Genomic DNA, 21,182 nt, shown 5'->3' with positions numbered 1-21,182 from the left:
CTTCAGAAAAGCTGGAGCAGCCCTAGCCAGCAGTTTGTTCTGCTCTACTTCACTGTCCTTGGGAGGAGAGCTAGTTAATAAGATGGGAAAGCCAAGAAGAGGGTAAACACAGCAATGCATTCAAGAATAGAACTGGCTACAGACACTCCCAAGTCTAGATCCAAGCTCCATTTGGACAGCTCTCTTGGTATTTTGAAATGTTCAAGATGTTTGCAGATTTCCACAGAGTTGAACTAGGAGTAGAAACCTGGCCCGAGAACCATAATTGCAATTACACAACATCCATGATCCACGGGTTGACCTCTGCAATTTGTTTAACAAATAGATTGCATTGCCTGGACATCATGAAAATCCATTCAACATTCATTACAGACTATCATGTCAACAGTCAAATAGTTCACGAAATCCTGCCAGCCTTTAGATCCCACTTCTCCAGCCTTCCTTATTTTGTCCAACTTTCTGAGTTGAATACACACTTGAAAATTACCTAGTTAGAAGATCGCTGTCATATTAGAAGTGCTTTACCACTCCAGGCACAAGTCACCTGACCCTTGCTGAGAAGCTGCAAAGAAAACTTTCAGAGAAACAGAGAAATAGACCTTTGCTCCTTATAAATATATATTCATCTTCCCTGTGTCTGTAACTGGTGACTAGAATCCCATCATTATAGCAAATTCTTAACATTTTAGGTTCATTATGAGGAATACTCATTTTATTTAGTAATTTAAATGCCAGTTTGAAAAGTTTAAAGTGTAGTTTTATTAAGGGATAAATAGAAATAGAAATAATAATTCATAAAGTGTGGCCATGCTAAAGTGACCCAAGATCTACCGGTCATGTTTCACTGGGAAAATGGTATTGATTGTTAGTGTTACAATTGTACTTGTAAATGCACTTAAAGGGAACTTGCTCCTTTGCAGGTTAAGAATTTTTTTCCCTGTAACACTGGTGGACCTAAAACTATCCACCCACCCCTTTCATGGTGAATACAAAAATTAACTGCCTGATTTGTTTGGTGGCAAGTTGTTAATTTCTTGGATTGAAATTACGAGGTCTTATCAAAAACTTGCCCAACTTTTCAACAAGTTCTAAAATGTATGTATGTATTAAGATGGCTTGTAAAGTAGTTAAAATCTTAAAAACTTTATGAGTTTTAAGGATTTATTACAAAGTATCACTCTTTCAGACCATGAAGCACACACACACAAAAATACAAATGTGCAAGTAAATATCACATTAGGATTATGCATATTGTGATTAGAATTCTTGTTTTAGTATTGTATGTACTATAAGGTCGCTGGAAAACTTAAAAATAAAATTTGATTTATAAAGCAAATGTCTAGGAGAGAGTAGGCACTCATGTTTGTTGAATGTGTGATCTCACTTAGCTTTTCAGGGATGCACCTATTACTTAAAACTGCACACAAATGGAATTGACTTTAAGAATGAAATGATTAATGTTCTAGGAGAATTTAATTTCTTGATGAACATAATGATTTTTTTTTTCCAGCATTTTGATCTTCCCCTTCTAAGGTGATGAAACTGTCCATTAGGACAAAATAGCCACCTTACGCCACCATCATTGTTGGTATTTTCCCATCATCCCACCAAAACAGCATTCCAAACCTTGTCTCCTGAAGCATATCCCTCTGTATTCGTTATCCAGTAACTACAGTCTCTCTGCTGCCCAATTACCACCCTCCCCAACTTTTTGTTTTAGAACTCAAGATAGATGTAGCTATTATATAATTGGTTTCCAATCCCTGCAAGACCACTAAAAACATGGCGTGAAACATCAACAATTCTTCCTTCCAAACTTAACTACTTCTGCCCTGTTATGTTTTTTGTCCCTCGAATCCCAGAAATTGTGATGGTATTTCCTTAAATCAAACGCCTAATAATCACACAGGTACAACTTCTGGTGCTGAATGCACAAGAAGAAAGAAAGGACCACTGAAGAAAAGAAACACAAGAGGATCAACCGCGAGGATGCGTTTGCCACCAATTACTCCAGTGAAGTCTCACAGGAAGAAGGTGATGTGTGCGCAGAGCCCCAGGAGTGCATCCTGCCACTTGGTCATTGCCAGGCACTAGCACAGGAGGAAGTCTGCTGATTTCAGGAAACGAGCAGTGGCCCAGATTTTCCTTTGGTGGCCTTATTCTTTTCCTCCTAATTCTTTGAGCCCCTCTCTCCTTCCCCTACTCCATTTGCCTGTCTCCTCTCTTCTCTTCCTTTCTTCTTCTTCCCAAATCCTTTCCTCCTTCAAAGGGAGGAGGAGCAGACATTCTATCTGCATACATCTCTTTTCATTTTGTTGTCATTTTCTTTGCACTGGCCCTTGGCAGTGTGGGTTTGAAGAAATCATTAAAATTCTTTTATGTTTTTTCTGCCTCCCACATGACTTCTTGGGAAAACCAGTTCTTGGAAAATATGGAAATTACACTCTCTGCATTTATGAGTTTGTGGAAATATACCATTTACTTCATTTTGCTACAGCTCTTAGTATCTAGGGCCAAGAGCATTTCTGACTTTTGGTACTCGTTGTCCACATAGTTTCTGTACTTCCTAGAACTAGTCTCAAATTCTCAAATTCTGGGAAGCCAAAAATATAACCATGTACAGAGGAAGCCAAGTTCATGATGAAGACAAGAAAAAAAAAAGCCACTCTTTCTAAATGAAATGGATCAAGAACTTACAGAGTTGACAGGAGAGGCAGGTTTCACCTAAGGCTTGGGTCTATAAAGACTTTTCATGTGAAGTATCTTCACCAGAATTTCTTCTGTGGCTCCCAGAGAGCCCGAGGAAGGAAAGCAGAGTGAAACACTTTTCTCCTGAGTTGTGAGGAGACTAACAATACTTGGTTTATTATCATTTCTCCAAAGCAATATACACTCACCATGTTTTACAGACTATACTAGATTTTTAAACTTTCATTTTGTAGCTTGGCTGTTTGTGTGGAGAAGTTAGGTCGTATTTCCAATTCACTGTGGGCTTTGGGATCAGGCACATTAAAACCTACATTCTTCCCCTGAAATAATGCTTTCGGCATGTCAGTGTGCAAAAATGCAACAATGGCTTGCACACAACTCTATCTGTAAAAGCCTCTCCTTCTTCTATGTGCCTTGTTTTCAAATCAAAATGTGTCCTTCCTTTTAATTTCTGAAGGTGGGAACTAGCTGGAGCTCCTCTTGACCATGTACGATAAATCTTTTCTAATCTGAGTCCCGAGGAAAAGCAGGGTCACCATCTCTAAAACTCTGTACACATATCTCTTTTTCTCACTGTTTCTTTTTTTCCCCCCACCAGGTCCTTGGCATTGTATAAGTTCATTCCTCTGTGCACGCACTAACATTAACGGCTGCGGTGACCATTGTACCCCGGAGGGTATGACAAGGTAAATTTGAAGTTTATGTGCTCCGCTGGAAGAAAAAAAGGCAGGAAATATTCCTTTAGGTTTTTTTTGTTTCTAAAAAATTTTGTATGTTCTTACTAATTCCTTTTCAGACTTCTGGAAAACAGCAACTATAAAGATAAATGGCCTTTTCCCAAATTTTTTCATATGCACACATACAATGATAAAATGAGCTCTGGAACAATAGAGCAAGTTCAAAATGTCTCATATTTATTTATTTATTTAAAATTCACCTTTGGTTTTGAAGGGTGACAACAGGTGTCAGCATTTTTGCTGAAGCGCAAACATTTTTGGGGTGGTCTAAGGTAACATGATCACACAGAAATGTTCCCCGGAGTCTTGCTTACACCTGAAATATGGTTTTAAAAGCCACTTTTGTTTATGCTGTGTTACTATATTAGCCCTGGTCAAACATTTTTTTTTCTTTTATTAAACATGAAAATAAAAGAATTTAAATAAAAGTCCTGGATGTAGTCTCACAGAGCAGCAGTATTACATAAACACATTATGTAAGGTAAAATAATTCTTATCACAATGGTTAAATGGAAAATGATATGTGAATAATGGCCAATTAAAAACAGATATATTCATTTTTATTGATTTTAAATAACTGATAACCTTGCGTGGTGTTCAGACAGGTGAAGCATGGAAGTTGGTCCCTTCGGAAGTAACTGTTAATCGTGAACAAAATTTTGCTTCTCATGTATGTATGTAAACACATGCACACATATACGCATATAGCCATACTTCTACGTGTGTACACGCACACTTATGAACATATATGTTCATAATATATATGAACATTTAATGTGCATATTCACATACGTGTATATGCACATACGGCATTGTTTATATATGTCAAAACTTGCTGAATTGTGCACTTATTTTAAATATATTCATTGAATTGTACGTCAATTATATCTCAAAAAAGCTGTTTTTTATTTAATTTCTCTCACTATAATTAACCCAGACTAGCAACAAGGGCATTAAACTAAGTTAAAAACCATAAAAAAGTGTCCACAAGTCAGTTTTGTCGAGATAATTTCTGGACAAATTCTGTTTTCCTTTCCTTCTCTAGCTTTCCATATCTGAGATCTGAGACAAACCATCTGCCCCCTACAAATCAGCAAACAAGCATAAAAACTAGCTCAGTGTTTTGGCGGGAAAATTAGTTGTCATCAACTCAGGCTGGCATGAAAGCCAGACCATCTTTTAAGCAGGTACTGTGGAGGAAATAATAAGAATTCTTAGGCCATATGTGATTCACTACATTTACTATGTCGTCCCCCCAGATACCATCAAGCTGTGTCAATTGCATTTTAGCCAAAAGAGCATCTAGAAAAGTTTGCTGGGTGCAAGGCACGCACAAAGAGGAACTAAAGCAGCCGCAGGAAGAGAATAAAGGTCATGGAAGGGCGGAAGGGAGGTGGCTGCAGGTGTAATCACGCACTAATAGTTTTGTACGGAAACAGAGTGGATTGTAAAGACCAGTGTACTTCCAATTTGAAAATAAAACTAGCACATTAGTGGAGCTCTGGGGCCACAGGAATAAAGAATTAACTTCAAAGAGCAATTATTTCAAATTTCATGAAATTTCAGACAACATAAAGAGTGAAAAAGAGTGAAGAAACCTTCAGGGTGGTCGGCTTGTAAGTTTGTCTATTTTACAATGCTGATTTATAAACGTATCTATTTTCCTGACTGGAAAGGATGGGCTTTAATCCTAGAAAAAAATGAACCATGGAGAAAATGTTGATTTTCAGAAGCCAATTCAATGCCTCGATTTTATTTCAATTCGCTTCTGATTACCAAAGCACAAATGCTTAGAATTTAGGTGTGACTGTTTTAAGTCTGATGAACGAATCTGGGTTGTGAGGCAAAGCATCTTAGGATAAGCAAAGTGTTTGAAAAAAACTGAAAAAGACACAGTTGATTAGCCTTTCTGTGGTTGAAAACCCAAACCAACCCACCAGCTGACCAATCAGTCGACCAACACAAATCTCACAAATGCTGCTCCACTGGGAAGAATCCAGATTCGCGGAGTGGTTGGGGTGGATGGTGTGCCTTCCCCATGCACGTAACTGAGTCTAATATGGTATCAGTTGTTAACCAAATGTCATTGTGACAAACCAGAAACCAGCATATTAGATTGTGTTTGACACACTCTATGAATCACAAGCAATTTTCTGGTATTTGGGAGAGCGACAAGATCTGGCTATATATATATATATATGTATATATATATATATATATACATATATATATATAACGGACAAAGTGATTTGTGAGCAGTTATTAATTTAGAGGTTGCATTTGTGAAAATATATGTGAAACCTTTAAGAAATGGTTCTAAAATTGGAGGTAAACGAACGTAGCCATTCAAACTTATACTATGTTGTTGTGGCTAATGAAAAAGATGGCCATAAGCAAAGAAACTTATTTTACATAGGAAAGGCCTGGTTAACTTTCTCCCATAAACGAGGCAAGGATTTGGACAAGGTGATTGGGACTTTACAAAGGGGGCATGATGCCAGCAAAGATAGTAGATATGCAGGGGCTGAAGGTGGTGAAGGGGAGAAGGGACCCTTTGGGCCTGGCAATACTACTTACAATAATGACAGTCTATGTTTCATAAGCTTAGAAAATGTTGCTGCCACACCATACATGGCTACTGGAGCCTTTTCCTAGTGGTGATGATAGACTTCCACTGATCCAACATTTTTTCCCTTAAATTGACGCATTTATGAGAAAATAATCTAGGTTTAGGGATATAGTTACGATCACAAAAATGCATGAGGTGAATTAGCCCATGAATTGGGTCCTTTGACCCACATTGTACCTAACTGCACACACACACACACACACACACACACACACGAAGACATCAAACATTTAAGGGAGAGCGCCTTTGAGAATTTCCTCTTTTCTTTTACTAAGGGAAAAGTGAATCAAGTGCACAGCTAGAAAGGGAAATAAGAACGGGGGGGCTGTGGCAGATGGTGGTGGTAACCAGAGCTACACACACTCATAAATCTGTGTGAGGTGTATTGCTAGGGTGTCAAAAGACTTCAAAGATATACCCTACTGCCTTTTGAAGATCAAAGTGGTATGCTTGTAAAGGACTCGAGGTGAGTAATGCCAGGACTTTGTAGAGAGGATTCTGGAGTGGTGATTTCAATTCATCCTTGTCCCGCTTTATCTTTCCCCAATCTGTCACAATACAAAAGGCCAAAAGCTCAGGCTAAATAAAATATCTGTGTGCTAAAGCTCCCTAATTTCTTAATGCTGCCTTAACACTGACCAGTGCCATCCTTGCTTGCTTAAGTTTTAGGTTTTATTAGATTTTAAAAAGCGCGGTTGGGTTTGGGCAGGAGTGAGGGCAGAGCTCTAGGTCATATCTGTTTGGTTCAGTTCCAGTTGTAGGAAGAACAGGACCTATAATTTATGCCTACATTTGGCATGATGGGTTTCCATCGACCTTCGTGTATGGACGTGGCTAAGAAATAAACAGTGGGTCACCAACGAGCATTATCAAGTGATAGAAATTAAGCATTGAGAGCATGAAGGTCGTTTTTAAATTGCTACTTTAATAGGAATCAGGGGCACCTGGGTAGCTCAGTCGGTTGAACAGCTGACTTCGGCTCAGGTCCTGATCTTGTGGTTTATGGGTTTGAGCCCTGCACCGGGCTCTATTCTGACAGCTCGGAACTTGGAGCCTGCTTCAGATTCTGTGCCTCCCTCTTTCGCTGTCCCTCCACTGCTTGTGCTCTCTCTCTCAAAAATGAATAAACATTAAAAAATATATATTAAAAAAATAGGAATCAGACTGCCTGACCTGGGGGAAGAGTGGTCCAGACTTAGTAGGATAGTGGATACAAATTCTCAAGTTTTTTACTACAATATGGTCCAGCCATGTGGCATTGTCCTGGTCTTATGCCATTAGTGCTCAAGATCATTCCAAGAGGCTCTTTGATTCAAGAATCTAAGAAATCACCAACTGGGGTCTTGCAAACTATACAAAAGCAGAGTTTCATCCAGAGAAGAAGATCGGCTTGGTACTCTTCATATATATGCATCTCATGTATACGGGTATGAGGCTGTGAAATCAATTAACATAAGCAGAAAAGAGAGGAAAGAGCTGAGAAGCCCAGTTCGAGTTGAAAATTCTCCACGGAATCTCATGAAATCCCGGAAGACTTCTATATCTCTACTAAGACATACGAGAAGAGGATTTTAGTGATGGAGGAGAATGACTAGCAGTCTAGCTATGGAACTACTAACTACGATTAGTGATTGAGCGCTGGGATACTGACCGTGAGCCGTGGTCAAGCTGATTTACATACAGCTTTATGAGCGAATGCTCTTCAGCCACAGGGCTGGATGCACTTATCCCCTCAGGTGACCTGAGGGGTGCAAACAATGAGACCTCATTAAAACCTTCCACGGACAGAGCAAGGCCCACTCAGAGAGGAAAGGCATTCAGTGTACACAGCTTTATTGAACAGCACCCTCAAAACAGAAACCAGAGGCTAACCTCCGTGGTGACAGAAAGAACCGCAGTCTTTAAACAACGTTATCTGTGGTTCACAGAGAACATTCCAACAGGACTGAAAATGGGAAAAAGGGGAAATGATCATAGTTTGGGTTAACGGGTACCACGCACCCTGGAGGAACCAGAACAGCTCAAAGTATATTATAGGGATATTTTAGAGGAGAGGAAGCCATGTTATCCATCTAGACGCATCCACCATAAGCACCGTCCGAGCTGAAATGATATAAAACGACCTTCAGTAAGGATGGGGTCTACCTCTGCTTGACATTTGCAGAATGCAGGGTTTCCTGATAAAAGCACATCTTTCTTAACATCATGGCAGATCTTCCCTAGATAGATGTACAGGCCCGTGTCTCTTACAGATTTTACAGTTTATGATTTTGTTTTGGAAAAGATGGTTGAATATGCTTGTGGCTTTGAAAAGGAGCGCTTAAAGGAACACACAGCGCCTAAACCATGTTATTTCACTGTGGGTGTTCTGCGGTTCAAGTGCGTCCTCATTTCCCCTTGTTACAGACCTGCTTAATTTAGCGGGGGGGCAATACCGCCAACTACAACATTCTATTTATTACTCTAATTACAATTATGGGGAACATCTTCATCTCCCGTTCCTGCTGATGGGCAAATACAGGAACTCAGGGAAAAAAATCAGCAGTGTTCTGAGTCTCATTGTCTGCAAACCCTCACTTGAATGTACCAGGATATTACAGTGAAACTGGTACTTCAGAAACCTCACCAGGGGAAAAGGCTGATTATGTTCGCTTTATGAAACATGAGGTTGTTTTTTTCTTTTTTTTTTCCTGCTGAAAGGCATTTGAAATCTTAGGTTCATTACTCACTCCACTTTTCCTTACCTTTGTTTCTGCTTTCCCGTGAGCCTTCTCCACGTATTGATAAAATATGTTCCTGGTAATTTACTGGTGAGATTTGATCAAATGATTTGGAGTATCTCTTGACCCTGCGTATTTATCAAGCTAGCACTAAGAGAAGTATTTGCTTCACCTGTTCTTTGCTCACATGGGGGTGAATCTTTGTATAAAAAACAGGAGACCCTTTTAAAAAAGTTCTTGTTATAATCCCTGAAATCACTTATGTGGAAACTATACTTCCAAGTTTGATCTCCAGCTTTTAGCCCCAGGAACTCCAGAGTTCACCAAATTTTGAGATGAGATTATACAATGTTTCAGAACGTACATAAGAAATTTCCCATTGCATCTTGAAATTCCAATTCCCCAGCTTAAATGGGCCATTCCAAGTGATACAAAGGTGACTTTCTCAACGAGATGGAATACATGTGTGTTGATCATAAAACTTAAACATATCCCACATTACTACTGTGGGTGAATCATAAATGCAAGTTTCCAGAAGTGACATTAATCCCAAAAGCCATCCCAGCCATCTTCGAAAGCATCCAAATGAGCGAAAGTGAAAACTTGTGACAGATATTTACAAACTAGTTTCAAACAGTCATCTTCCACACTTGGCTTACATTAGAAAATTTTTCTGAACCCAGAATTAGGGGTCATTACCAAAGAGAGGGCTTATTTCATAATAAGATGGGAACTTACCTCCTGGTAATGAAAGGACTTCCTGAGGAGGGGACAGAGTGGGAGAAGAGGGTGTCATTCATGCTGGTTACAGGTCTGGGTGGCCTAAAACAAAGTACAGTGTGGGTGGAAAGTTAAAACAAATAAAAGTCACAAGTTAAAAACTATCCACCATCTCTCCAGGAAAAGGGCTGCAAAGATCAGAGATCTATCATACCCAGGATCAACACAAAATTTTGTATTTTGCACTGAAATTATTTAAGTGTTCTGGGAAGTTACATTTCCTTGAAAACGTGGAATGTCCATTAACAATTAGGAGGAAGACCTCTGGATGCCATAGGAATATTTATCCGTGGGCTTTGAGCCTTGCTGTTTCACTGAGTCACATTCTTGAATGGAGCAAGGACTCTGGGGCAGCTTCAGGTCCACTGTGTTCTAAAAGGAGAAGCTCTGAAAAATTAATGATAAGCAGAATCTACATCCTCTTGGAAAGCAGAGGATTCCTGGGGCTTCAGAAGCTTTTCCTGTGCTCCGCATGACAATGGCCCTTTCTCAATACACCTGGTCTGGAGCGACTCAGTTGCAAAAGCATACCATGCCTTATTTGTTCTATGTGAAGATGCTGTCAAACACCACACGGTTTAGTGAGTTTCTATTATCTGGATGTTCCGTATAATAGGGCACATAGTGCAAGGCATCCCATAAATTTCAGTTCTTCTCATATGATGAGAGAAAGAAAATAGGGTTCAGTATTTCTCAGAATTGTACACGGCCTCAAGCTCTGACAACACGGGGTCTGCCATTCCAACGCTATTTTTCATTATTGCCTGGCATTCTGTCCCTATCACTAAGGTCTTGGTTCAGGAAAAATGGTAGAGCTGAGATGCCTGTCTCATCTCCAAGTGGTTTTTAGTCTTATGTTAGGTTCGCTGGAATATGCTCTATGAGATGGAATTGAGAGCTCAGAATATGGATAATGACGCAGGGCATCATTTTGAGTCAGAGGACATTTGATCTCAGGGTAGTTCCATATTTGAGTTTGACGGTGCAGGATTCTTGAACACTAGATATTAATCACAGTAGCCTACAGAATCTAGTTGTGTTGGCTTGATCAAGAGACACATTTGCAATGGTTTAGTTTCTACCTTAGGGAACCAGCTGGTGTTGGATTCCACAATGCAGAGATCCTGGGGAAAAGGTAGACTTGTTTGTCTCAGTGCGTTTATGGGAGTGGACGCGATGCTATAATTTTGACACTATTTGCAAAAATTCACTGAAATTGTGGTTCCCGGTACTCAGTGCTAAACAGTATTCTAAGATTTTTAAAGACATTATCTGTTGGATGAGGTCAAAATAGTGCTTAACTATTTTATCTACTGTAAATATATTAGCTGGAGTTTTGAAGGCTATCTTAGCGTTTTGCATTATTTATCTAGGATGTGTCTTGGCCCACATGAGGCTAGTTTAAAACTAATTCTACCTTGAGCACAACACTTTCATTTCGTAAGAAGGATGTTAATTTTATGCAAATGTCCTATGTCATTTTTGAAAAGTCAGGTAAATCAGATTTTAAAACAGTAAGAAGAATGAAATACCTGCATTTTTAACTTTGCAAGAAGTTTGAAACTATCAACTTGACCCACGTTTCTGGTTTTCTTCTGTCTTTTTTAATTTTCCCTTTGTGCTCTAGCTCCAGGAAATGAGAAAACAAGTAGAGTTGGAATGTTTTTTACCAAGCCTAGTAAATTTACTCTATGGAACCTGGCCACCGCAAAGCTGAAACTGCAGTTTCTTAGTGAATGGCTTCATGTTTCAGGTTCATCATGGAAATGTTGAACTTGGGACACAACTATAACTAACCTTGGCACCAAATGGTGGCTGTCAAAGGAACTGAGGTTCCTGTTTTCTCCATAATCAAATGAGAAGTTACTTTACCTAATAAGTAGGTCACGCTGGGAATTTTAAACAGATTTGTTCTTACGAACAAGAAATAGCTCCACAAGATAAAGTCACAGGGATCTAGTGCAAACTTTTCCCTGTGGACGAGACCTTCACAGAGGACGTTTTTATAAAATTGGCATTTGTCTTGTGAATGGAAAGTGTTCAGCTGAAGGCAGAATTACCTTTAAAGTGGCCTCATGTTACTCACTTGTTTTGTGTCTCATAACCACTTATGATTATAAGTCTTTATAAGCACACAGGGGACTATTGAACTACTTACCAAGTATCACTTTTGGCAGCAAGGAATTGAATAGAATAGAGACTGTTAATCATGGTAAAATTGACAAGAAATACAATAGCTAAGAACAAATGCCAAAATACCAAAATGTCGCCACTTAAGCAGCCTTATGTATCTATGATAATTTAGAATCGCTAAATGAACAGCATATTTTAAAATTAGAAGTCTTAGATACCCCTATCCAAAAAACAAAAAGAAAAAGACATGGGTATCTATTTAGGAAAAAGACATTTGAATAGTAAATGAGAGAAAAACGTCTAAAGTTAAAAACAGAAAAAAAATTCTGGTCTAATATAGATTGGGCATTCTGCGTGCAGAATTTCTTGTATGTTATTTCAATAATGAAATATTTTCTACAATTTGCATTTTAAAGTTGAGACATTCACCCTGGAAAAATATATTATCAGTGAGTATAGATCACTACTTTGATTCGAGGACTATTTGGAGAGTCTGGTTAAATATATGGAACTTTTTCCAGAAAAAGGCATATTAGTGGAGAATTTTAAGAGAATCCTGAAACTCTTCAAGGAACTCAAATTGTGCAGAGATTGCCCTCAGTTAGTTCATTGAATACCACATCAGAAATTAAGGTTAAAAGTTTGTTTACTCATTAGCCAATTAAATAACACACACACACACACACACACACACACACACACACACACCAGGCCGGAGCATGACGGGGTACAGGCTTTGTGCTAGGTAATACTGCAGTGTGACTGACCATGAAATTTATTTCACTCTACCTCACTTCCTAATTTTGTCTCCAAGTGGGAGGAAGCATCCTAATTCTGTTCCACTGCAAAGCTCTTAGAGTCAGGCTGTTCACATCCACTCTCTATTTTCCTTACACCCATCAGCTCTGATTGAACGTTGTTCTCTGGGGTGAAACTCTTAGCCAGGCTGATAGGAAATGACTCCATGGCAGAGGTCAGACAGCATAGACTTGTTCTCAGTTAGTTTTATTCATTTATTAAAAATTTAGTGATTGTCTCTGGCTATGGGAAGAACAGTTGAGATCTTAATAAGAACAGCTCGTACGAGGTCATTTTCTGCAAGTGATTGGCCCTTTGGGATACTCCCCAGATTTATTTACCCCTGGCTTATTTTCAGGCTTATTTTCAGGATAAAAATTTCCAAAAATAAGTTAACCACATTCTACCTAATTGGCTTACACTAGTTTTTTGGATGCTTAGCCCATGCCCGCAACAAAAGCCTCCAGGCTGTGTGTATTGCTGAAGGCAGTGAACCCTCAAAACACACTTGGGAGCAAACCAGACAGAGCCTTGTAGTATTTACATAAAGCCATAGACATGTCACAGCACAAATCATTTGATGGTATTTGCTTAGGTCCATCAGAGGAAAGAGTCACTACTTTCATAAAGGTCGCATCCATCATGGCATCTTTAATGGGTCATATTCTGAACTGCCTGAAGCATGGACTTTGCCCTGGTGGATTCCTAATCTTGATAGGTCTGATCAGCTCAGCTCTGGATGTCAACAAGCAAACATAGGCCCTGCGGTGCAGGAGGTCCTGCTGAACTGTGCAAAACAAAAAGGAGTTTGTATAGAGGGGAGACCACCTTTTCTAGAGCCTTTCTGACATACCTGTGACTACATAATTCTTAACTGGGCACAGATGCAGATGATATGCTTGTTTCTTCTTTTCGGCCCGAGATAACACCAAGGAAGAAATATTTTCTACTTCAGCCTCCCCTGTAATCTGGCCATGCAGGCCTGAGAGAGGCTCCCAGGCATGAGGCTTCTGGGGGGTGGAAAGAATGGGTGGTAGCACTCTTTCCTAGCCCACTCTCTACCCACCAAACTCGCAAATACTTTGGAGAAAGAATTTTTTAGTCTATTTTTGGATGTTCTGATGAATTTTACCACCCAACTCTCCCTCTTCAACCTTCCCACGCACAGGTCATGATTCTTCTAAAGTTGTGTAGTTTAGGATAAGACAATGACAATTTCCAGATTTGTTGACATCTTTAAGACGACTGGCTCTGCAGATAAATGCAGCAAAGAGTTTTTATTTTGGGGACCCAAAGCACACATGATATTAAGGCTTAGTGCGCCTTTAAATTTTCTTAAAATTAATTCCATCGATTGTTAATGTTCAATTGTAAAAACTCTCTCACATCTATATTTTATAATGATGCTTTTTGAATATTTTCCACCTACAGGTGATTTACATTAGTGTTGCATACTTTACTTGCACATCAAGACAGAAGTACTGTATACCCCCAGAGTAAAAATTATAATCACGTTATTTTCACTTTCTTTTTTTAAAAATTAAAATGTAAAATGTGGTCCCTGACAACAAACATGAATTTGCCTTGTATGTATGGGGACGTGTGTCAATGACGAAAGACGTCTTTTCATCTGGAGGGCAGAGATACTCACACGATGTGCGCCAAGTTGAGTGGCTTCTCAGGCTGGTCAGGGAACATGGGGTGCAAGGGTTCACGGCTGGAAGCACAGCTCAGAGACTTGCTTAATGCATTAGTTAGCTTCTTAGCAGGTGATTTCTGGAAAGGAGAAGAAAGGTAGAAGTGACAATAACTAATATTTACGTAGTATTTTATGAGATGATTTGCTCTCACAATAGATGCTCGTTCACTCACTCATTCATTCACTGGTTTATGCATGAAGTCTTCTGTGGGTGTCTACCCTAAGTCAGAGAGTTGGCTCAATGCTGGGACTAGAGTGCCGGGACAAGCCACCAGAGTACCTGCTTCCTGCTGCTTAGTGTTAGCAAATGCTGTGATAAATGGAAGCAGTCATTGTGCATAGGACATCTGAGCTGGGACTCAAGGGACCAGCAGGAGTCCTTCTGATCAAAACTCAAGGGATTGAGAAGGTAATTCCAGATGGAGGAAGAAGAGACTCCACTCTGGAGAGGAAAGCAGAAGGCAGATCATTGAAGTCCTTCTATGCCACATCAAGGACTGTGGTCTTTATCTCAGATGCAGAGGGAGACAATGAAGAACTTAAATCATAGAGGTGACAGGATCAGAGGTGATTCTAGAAGGATTGCTCCTGCTTAAGAACAGAAAATGATTTGGGAGGAGATAGGAGTGGACATGAGAAGATGAGCAGAAGGTTTCACAGGCATCCAGGCGCAAAATGTTTTAGGTGTGGCTGGATACATCCAGTAAAAAGGAAAAGTGGAGCTTCAATTTGAGGCTTTAGGGTTTAAAATTCATGTTCTTTCCAGAGCATCATGATCGCTCTTTTTCATTTAGACCAGTAGGATGTTTATCTTAAAATCTTCCAGCCAAATCTATCAAAAATAATCTATCACACTTAATAAATCTTTATGCCAACTTTTCCTTTCCATGAGAAGCCACTTACAACTTTGTCGCTTTCTTTTACACACAGAGCCCATAAGTGGCAATACAATGAAGTGACTTTTGTCTTCATTATTTAAAAGCTAAGTGATAGGGGCATTTAAGAAGTCCCTCTTTGGCTTTTGCTAGGAGATGTGATTCTTAGAACATTTAAAACACAGCCGCAGCAACAGCCCTTCACCCCCATAAAACACTGGAACCTCTTTATCCTCTTGAGGAGACTGATTCTACTTTGTAAAGACATTGCCCTGCCACATAATTTTAAGAGCCCGCAATCCCTAAGAAAGAGACTCCTAAACTGACTTCGGTATTTATATAAAACAACAATGAAAAAATGCTTAGTCTTTGAACACTAGCCCTCCAGGATCTGAGATAGAGCAAGTTGGAAAATTGGTAGGATGCTGACCATAAGAAAATACAAAGTGTTTTTTCCTATCTTCTGTACTAAATTGTATTTCATGATCTGTGTTAGTATATCCGTCCTCAGCATGTGACATAACCAACAGTGGGAGGTGGCATCTGAGCTGGCATAAAGCCCTCAGCAGACGATGTCTTAGTGAATCACTGTGATGCCTTGAATTCACAACCTGACAGATGCTAGAAAAAAAGTAATATATTTACACTGAATCTTGGTTCCCAATAATAATTCCTAGAGAGAACATTCTGACTTAAAATGCATTTTCTGAAGACCTCCTTTATAAAAAAAGAACAATAAGTTCCTCTTTAATAAAGACTATAGGTTAATTGAAATACAGAAAATATAGAAAAAAACTCAAAAGAAGTTTGCATTTTCTTTTAACGCAGAAGTGTTCCAAGAGGGGTTGACAGGTCTGATGGTTCATGCAACAAAAACCAACCCATATATAGAGCCATACTTTCACAGAAGTACAAAGAACAACATTGGGGAACTGATCTTGGAGTGTAACTGAGACACAGGTCAGCCAACTAAACTGCATGAACAGCAAGCTCATGGGTCAAATTCCTCCCACACATCCATCACATGGACAGACACTGACAAGTCATTTTTGGCAGGTTGGTCACTCACACTATTTACAAAAAGATGATTTGCTCATATAGACACAATCTCCCTTCCTCCAAAAAAGTAAAAAAAAAAAAAAGACGCGTGGCTCACATGTCTTTCCTTTATGCTCTAGTCGCGCACTTAACAGAACTTCGGAAACCAAGAAAAAAAGAAACAAACAATAATTTTTAAGCGATTCCCACAAACAAAATAAGACAAAACTTGGAAAGAGCCTTAACCTACTGTGAAAAATAAATTATGTTCCAGAAGGTGCTTGGTCAGTTATTATCTAACCCAGTACTGAGTTGTCTGTATTCCAAGAAGTAACATAGTTTGAGTCTTCCTATAGCTTAAGTCTTAGGAAGCTACCCTGGACTCAGATACAACAATTAAGACATCCCAGGGAGGTGGGGGGTGGGACGGAAAGGAAAGGAAGGACTGTTAGAGAAGGTAGGTTTGCTCTTTAATTCTCTCCCCATCTTTGATGTTCCCTTGCATTCTAAGCGACACTCATGCAGCCAAGTGTGTGTTGACTGGACCTGGCCTTACCCATGATGTGTACTCTTTCATTTGGTGTTGGTTGCTATGGGAACCACCGGCATGTCCCCTCCAGAAGCAGTCCTGACAGAGCTGGTAATTGTGACACTGTTGGCATCGGTAGCGGAATCCCATCATACTCTCGCTGTGGCAGTAAGAACATTCCACCGGATGGAAGACTAAGGGGGGTAGTAAATGAAGAAAAAAATGAGCAAATCAGAGTATGAGCCAGAATAAGGAAAAGTACAGCCGAATGGGAATTGCATTGTTTTGCTGTGTGCCACGATTTCAGATGATAGCCAATTTTGGCTGAGAGAAGCATCATGTTTATCCCTGGACTCTCGCTGTCCTTTTCAAGCATGTGTGTGGAAGGTGGAGGAAATGAAATGGGATAGAGGATAGGTCTTCTTTTAATACCAGATTTATGCAATGCCATTTGCTCTTTTACTCCCATCTCTTACACTACAAGAATATAAATTCCCCAAACTGACCCGTCTTTCCCCCAAACTGCTCTCTGTCTCTAGGAGACTAGCACAGCTCGCTGGAAGACTCAGAAGTACAATGATGAACACAACGGACCGTCCCATGGGTAGAGAGCAAATGTTAGAGACATGGAAAATGAGAGGGAGAAAAAAGAAAGGGATATGAGGGAGAGTAGAAACACTGGATGAGAATGGATTTTTTTTTTTTAACAATGGAGTGGCTAATGGGCTTATTTCATGAGTGACATTGCCTCCATTTAACAATTTTTTTTTTCTTTCCTGAGAGGCAGATGGACAGGCAGATGCCCAAAGAGATGTGTAAATTATCTGAATACAGTTCTAATTCAGGTAGTTCGAGAGATGCTTCACTCTCATTGGCAGACAATTTGAATTATAAAGCAGGTGAGCTAAAATACTTGAGATTTGAAGCTAACAAATAATCAGATCCAAGTAATTGTCTACATGCTACTAAGCAATGGCCTTTGGTCAAGTTATTTATGTAACCACAATCACTGAAAGCTTCCATTTGAAGCGTATAACTACAGATGAGCAAGGTACCATAACCTAATTTCTTTCCATCTCCTCCACCTATTCTTGACCAAGTGCCCAGGAACAGTCAATGCCATGAATACCAGTATTGGAAGTTCATGCCTAAACATAACGCTATCATACTAAAAAATGTTATATTCATTATTGAAATTCTTCTGCGGCTAGAGCCAGTCTACAGCCACACTCCACTTGTGAGAGGCAAACAGTGAGATTTAATGAGTTTATGGAATTGACTCTCCTAATTTTGCAGTGAGCCTCTAATGCCTTACGGATCAGGGAGAAAGGGTCTTTCGAAACTCAAAACGACTAAGCGACCTTGGCTTAATAACTGTAGACTTGAGAGAACAATTTCAGTAATTTAAAAACTGCCATAGCTCAGTAGTAACTACTCACCATTTTCTACATTTGCCAGCCGATGCAGAAGGGGCAGCCAGACCAGACACTGCGGGGGAGGGTCGGACATGAGTGTGTCCAAGAAACCGTTTAAGGTGACCTTTTTCTGCATCAAAAAAACCCCACAAAAATTTAGAACAGAGAATAATGTGAATTTACCTGCTGCGTACATGCCCTTTGCGATTAAAGAAAGAGGACATTCCATTAACTTCTAATACATGAAGAACGAGAATACAGTCTAATACCTAAAGAGCTAGTTCTGAATTCAAACCATTGGTTGCTTTAACACTTAAACACACATAGGACTGGATTATCTCCATTGAGGCCGAGTCAATATTGTCATAGGGAGAGCGACAATTCTGAGAGGGTCGCTTTTGTGTATGAGGGGCAGTATGAAAACGGTAAGGAAAGACAAACAGTAGACTTGCTCTCTACAACTTTACCCCGTCGTGGTAAAGCCACAATTCCCATCCATAGCAGTCGCTCGGTCTTCTACATTTGTAGGACAACTTCCCTTCTAAACTGTCTCCACTTCTGTAAGTACTAAATACTTCATGGTTAATGTGAATGGTTCTTGCCATACAAGATTAGGAGGAAATCCTGTGAGGAGGGAGCGGCCCTTCGCTGTTAGAACAGTCTATAGTTCCAAAAATTCTTTTTCCCTTCTTGATATATCTTTCCTCTTAACTCAGTTTGCATCTGTCTGCATTATCCTGGTCCTTTCTGATATGGAAAAGGAATGGATTTTAAATTTTGTTCAAAATGACAAAAATAAGAAGTCATATGAATAAATGATATTATAGCAGGATGAATAACAAAAAAATAACAGGTTTATATGCAAAAATCACTATTTTATTTGAAATTTTGAATTGTAATATCAGGTGGATGGGCTAGTTTTTGGTTTGCTTGCTTGTTTTTTTTTTTTTTTTTTAATTTTATTTTAATTCCAGTATAGTTAACACACAGTGTTACATTGGTTGCAGGTGTACAATATAGTGATTCAACAATTCTATATGTTACTCAGTGCTCATCAAGATGAATGGTACTCTTGGGGCGCCTGGGTAGCTCAGTTGGTTGGGCGAAGGTCATGATCTCACAGTTTGTGAGTTCGAGCCCTGTGTCAGGCTCTGTGCTGATAGCTCACAGCCTGGAGCCTACTTCAGATTCTGGGTCTCCCCCTCTCTCTACCCCTCCCCTGCTCACGCTCTGTGTCTCTCTGTCTCTCAATAATAAATAAACATTAAAGAACAACATGATGGTACTCTTAATCCCCATCACCTATTTCACTCATCCCCCCACCCACCTCCCCTCTGGTCACCATCTGTTTGTTCTCTACAAAAGACCCCCCCAAAAAAGAAAGCAATCTTGAAAAATCTTGAAAAAGAAAAACAAAGCTGGAGGTGTCACAATTCTAGATTTCAAGATATACTACAAAGCCATAGTAATCAAAATAGTATTGCTGGCATAAAAATAGATACTTAGATCAATGGAACAGAACAGACAGCCCAGGGATAGATTTCTATCTTTAGATAAGAAATCGGTTGTGAAGAACTATCATACCTTTTCAAGGCACCTATCTTATACTAGTCCTTGTAGTTTCACACACAAAATATTTTGGTACTCTTTAATTAATCTTTTTTATCAGCAGATATTTACAATGGTAGCTTTCCCTCAAAATACTAGATAGCTTAAGTATTATAGGGTGGTAACATTATTATTAAAAGATATTTATGTAGGGGCGCCTGGGTGGCTCAGTACGTTGTGTCCAACTTTGGCTCAGGTCATGATCTCATGGTCTGTGAGTCTGAACCCCTCATTGGGCTCTGTGCTGACAGCTTGGAGCCTGGAACTGCTTTGGATTCTGTGTCTCCCTCTCTCTCTGCCCCTCCTCCCCCTCTCAAAAATGAATAAACATTAAAAAAAGCTATTTATGTAAAGTATAAGTAATGAGACAACATTTTTAAAGAAGTTACCACAATTTGTAGTATCTGAAATAATCCTGTCTTTCAAAATAATTACTTGGAATGGCTTGTACTTTCTCCAATGAAGCAATGCAAGCAATTTTAGAATTTCATCATTCAAACTGCTGTTATAGCCAGTTTATGAAGCACAAATATAAACTGGTCTTATTATTTATTTATATTTGTGTTGCTTCTTCTTATACTTAAAAAAAATCTTATCCATTTTGATCATCAGACTGGCTGAAAATCACTCCTGGAAGTCTCCAAAAATGCTATTATGATTTCAACACATATAAATTTTTCATCATTGAGGATATATAAAAAGAATTATGGAATAAGACAGTCTATAAGATATTTCAAAAGGAACTTTGTGCTGTGGTAACATCATATATAAATCTTATTGAACATGTAGGTTGTATTAAAATAAAAGACAGTTATCAAGGGGTGCCTGGGTGGCTTAGTCAGTTGAACATCCAACTCTTGATTTTGGCTCAGGTCAATATCAATGGTTGGTGAGTTTGAGCCTCACATAGGGCTCTGCACTGACAGTGTGAAGCCTGCTTGGGATTATCTCTCTCTCCCTCCCCGCCCCACCTCTCCCTCCCGTTCTACCCCTCCACCACATGTGCATGCTTGACTTCTCTCTCTCTCTCTCTCTCTCTCTCTCTCTCTCTCTCTCTCACAAAATAGATAAACTTAAAAAAAGTCATCTAGAGAAACAAGAAACAAAATGAACTATTGGAACTACACCAAAATAAAAAAACTTCTGCAGAGCAAAGGAAACCATCAACAAAACAAACAGACAGCCTACTGAATGGGTGAAGATATTTGCAAATAATACATCTGATAAGGCGTTAACACCCAGAATAGACAATTACACAACTCAACACCAAAAAACCAAATAATCCAATTAAAAATGGGCAGAGGACCTGAATAGATATTTTTTTCCAAAGAAGATATACATATGGCCAAGAGACACATGAAAAGATGCTCAGCGTCACTAATCATGAGAGAAATGCAAATCAAAACCACAGTGAAATTTCACCCCACACCTATCAAAATGGTTAGAATAAAAAAGACAAGAAATAACAAATGTTGGCGAGGATGTGGAGAAAATGGAACCTCAGGCACTGTT

The 21,182-nt window shown here is 39.3% G+C and overlaps 1 protein-coding gene across 15 annotated transcripts in view; it reads right to left on the bottom strand.

Moving 5' to 3' along the window:
* DTNA (dystrobrevin alpha) overlaps nt 1–21,182 on the bottom strand; it is a 367,519-nt gene that overhangs the window by 53,734 nt on the left and 292,603 nt on the right. For 11 of the 15 annotated variants that reach the window (XM_047828276.1, XM_047828275.1, XM_047828280.1 and 8 more), the window contains 5 exons: nt 18,087–18,192; nt 16,675–16,841; nt 14,158–14,282; nt 9,534–9,617; nt 7,727–7,816 (listed from right to left, as the gene is read on the bottom strand). In XM_047828276.1, the coding sequence (XP_047684232.1) occupies nt 7,727–7,816; nt 9,534–9,617; nt 14,158–14,282; nt 16,675–16,841; nt 18,087–18,192 (572 nt within the window). Of the gene's footprint in view, nt 1–7,726; nt 7,817–7,924; nt 8,179–9,533; nt 9,618–14,157; nt 14,283–16,674; nt 16,842–18,086; nt 18,193–21,182 lie in introns of those variants that run through there. The other 4 variants (XM_047828279.1, XM_047828284.1, XM_047828287.1 and 1 more) reach the window with 2 other exon arrangements.

Source organism: Prionailurus viverrinus, chromosome D3, assembly GCF_022837055.1.
Source record: "Prionailurus viverrinus isolate Anna chromosome D3, UM_Priviv_1.0, whole genome shotgun sequence".
Classification (NCBI taxonomy): Eukaryota; Metazoa; Chordata; class Mammalia; order Carnivora; family Felidae; genus Prionailurus; species Prionailurus viverrinus.
Note: the sequence above shows the minus strand (reverse complement) of the source record. Positions and strands in the feature narration are given on the sequence as shown.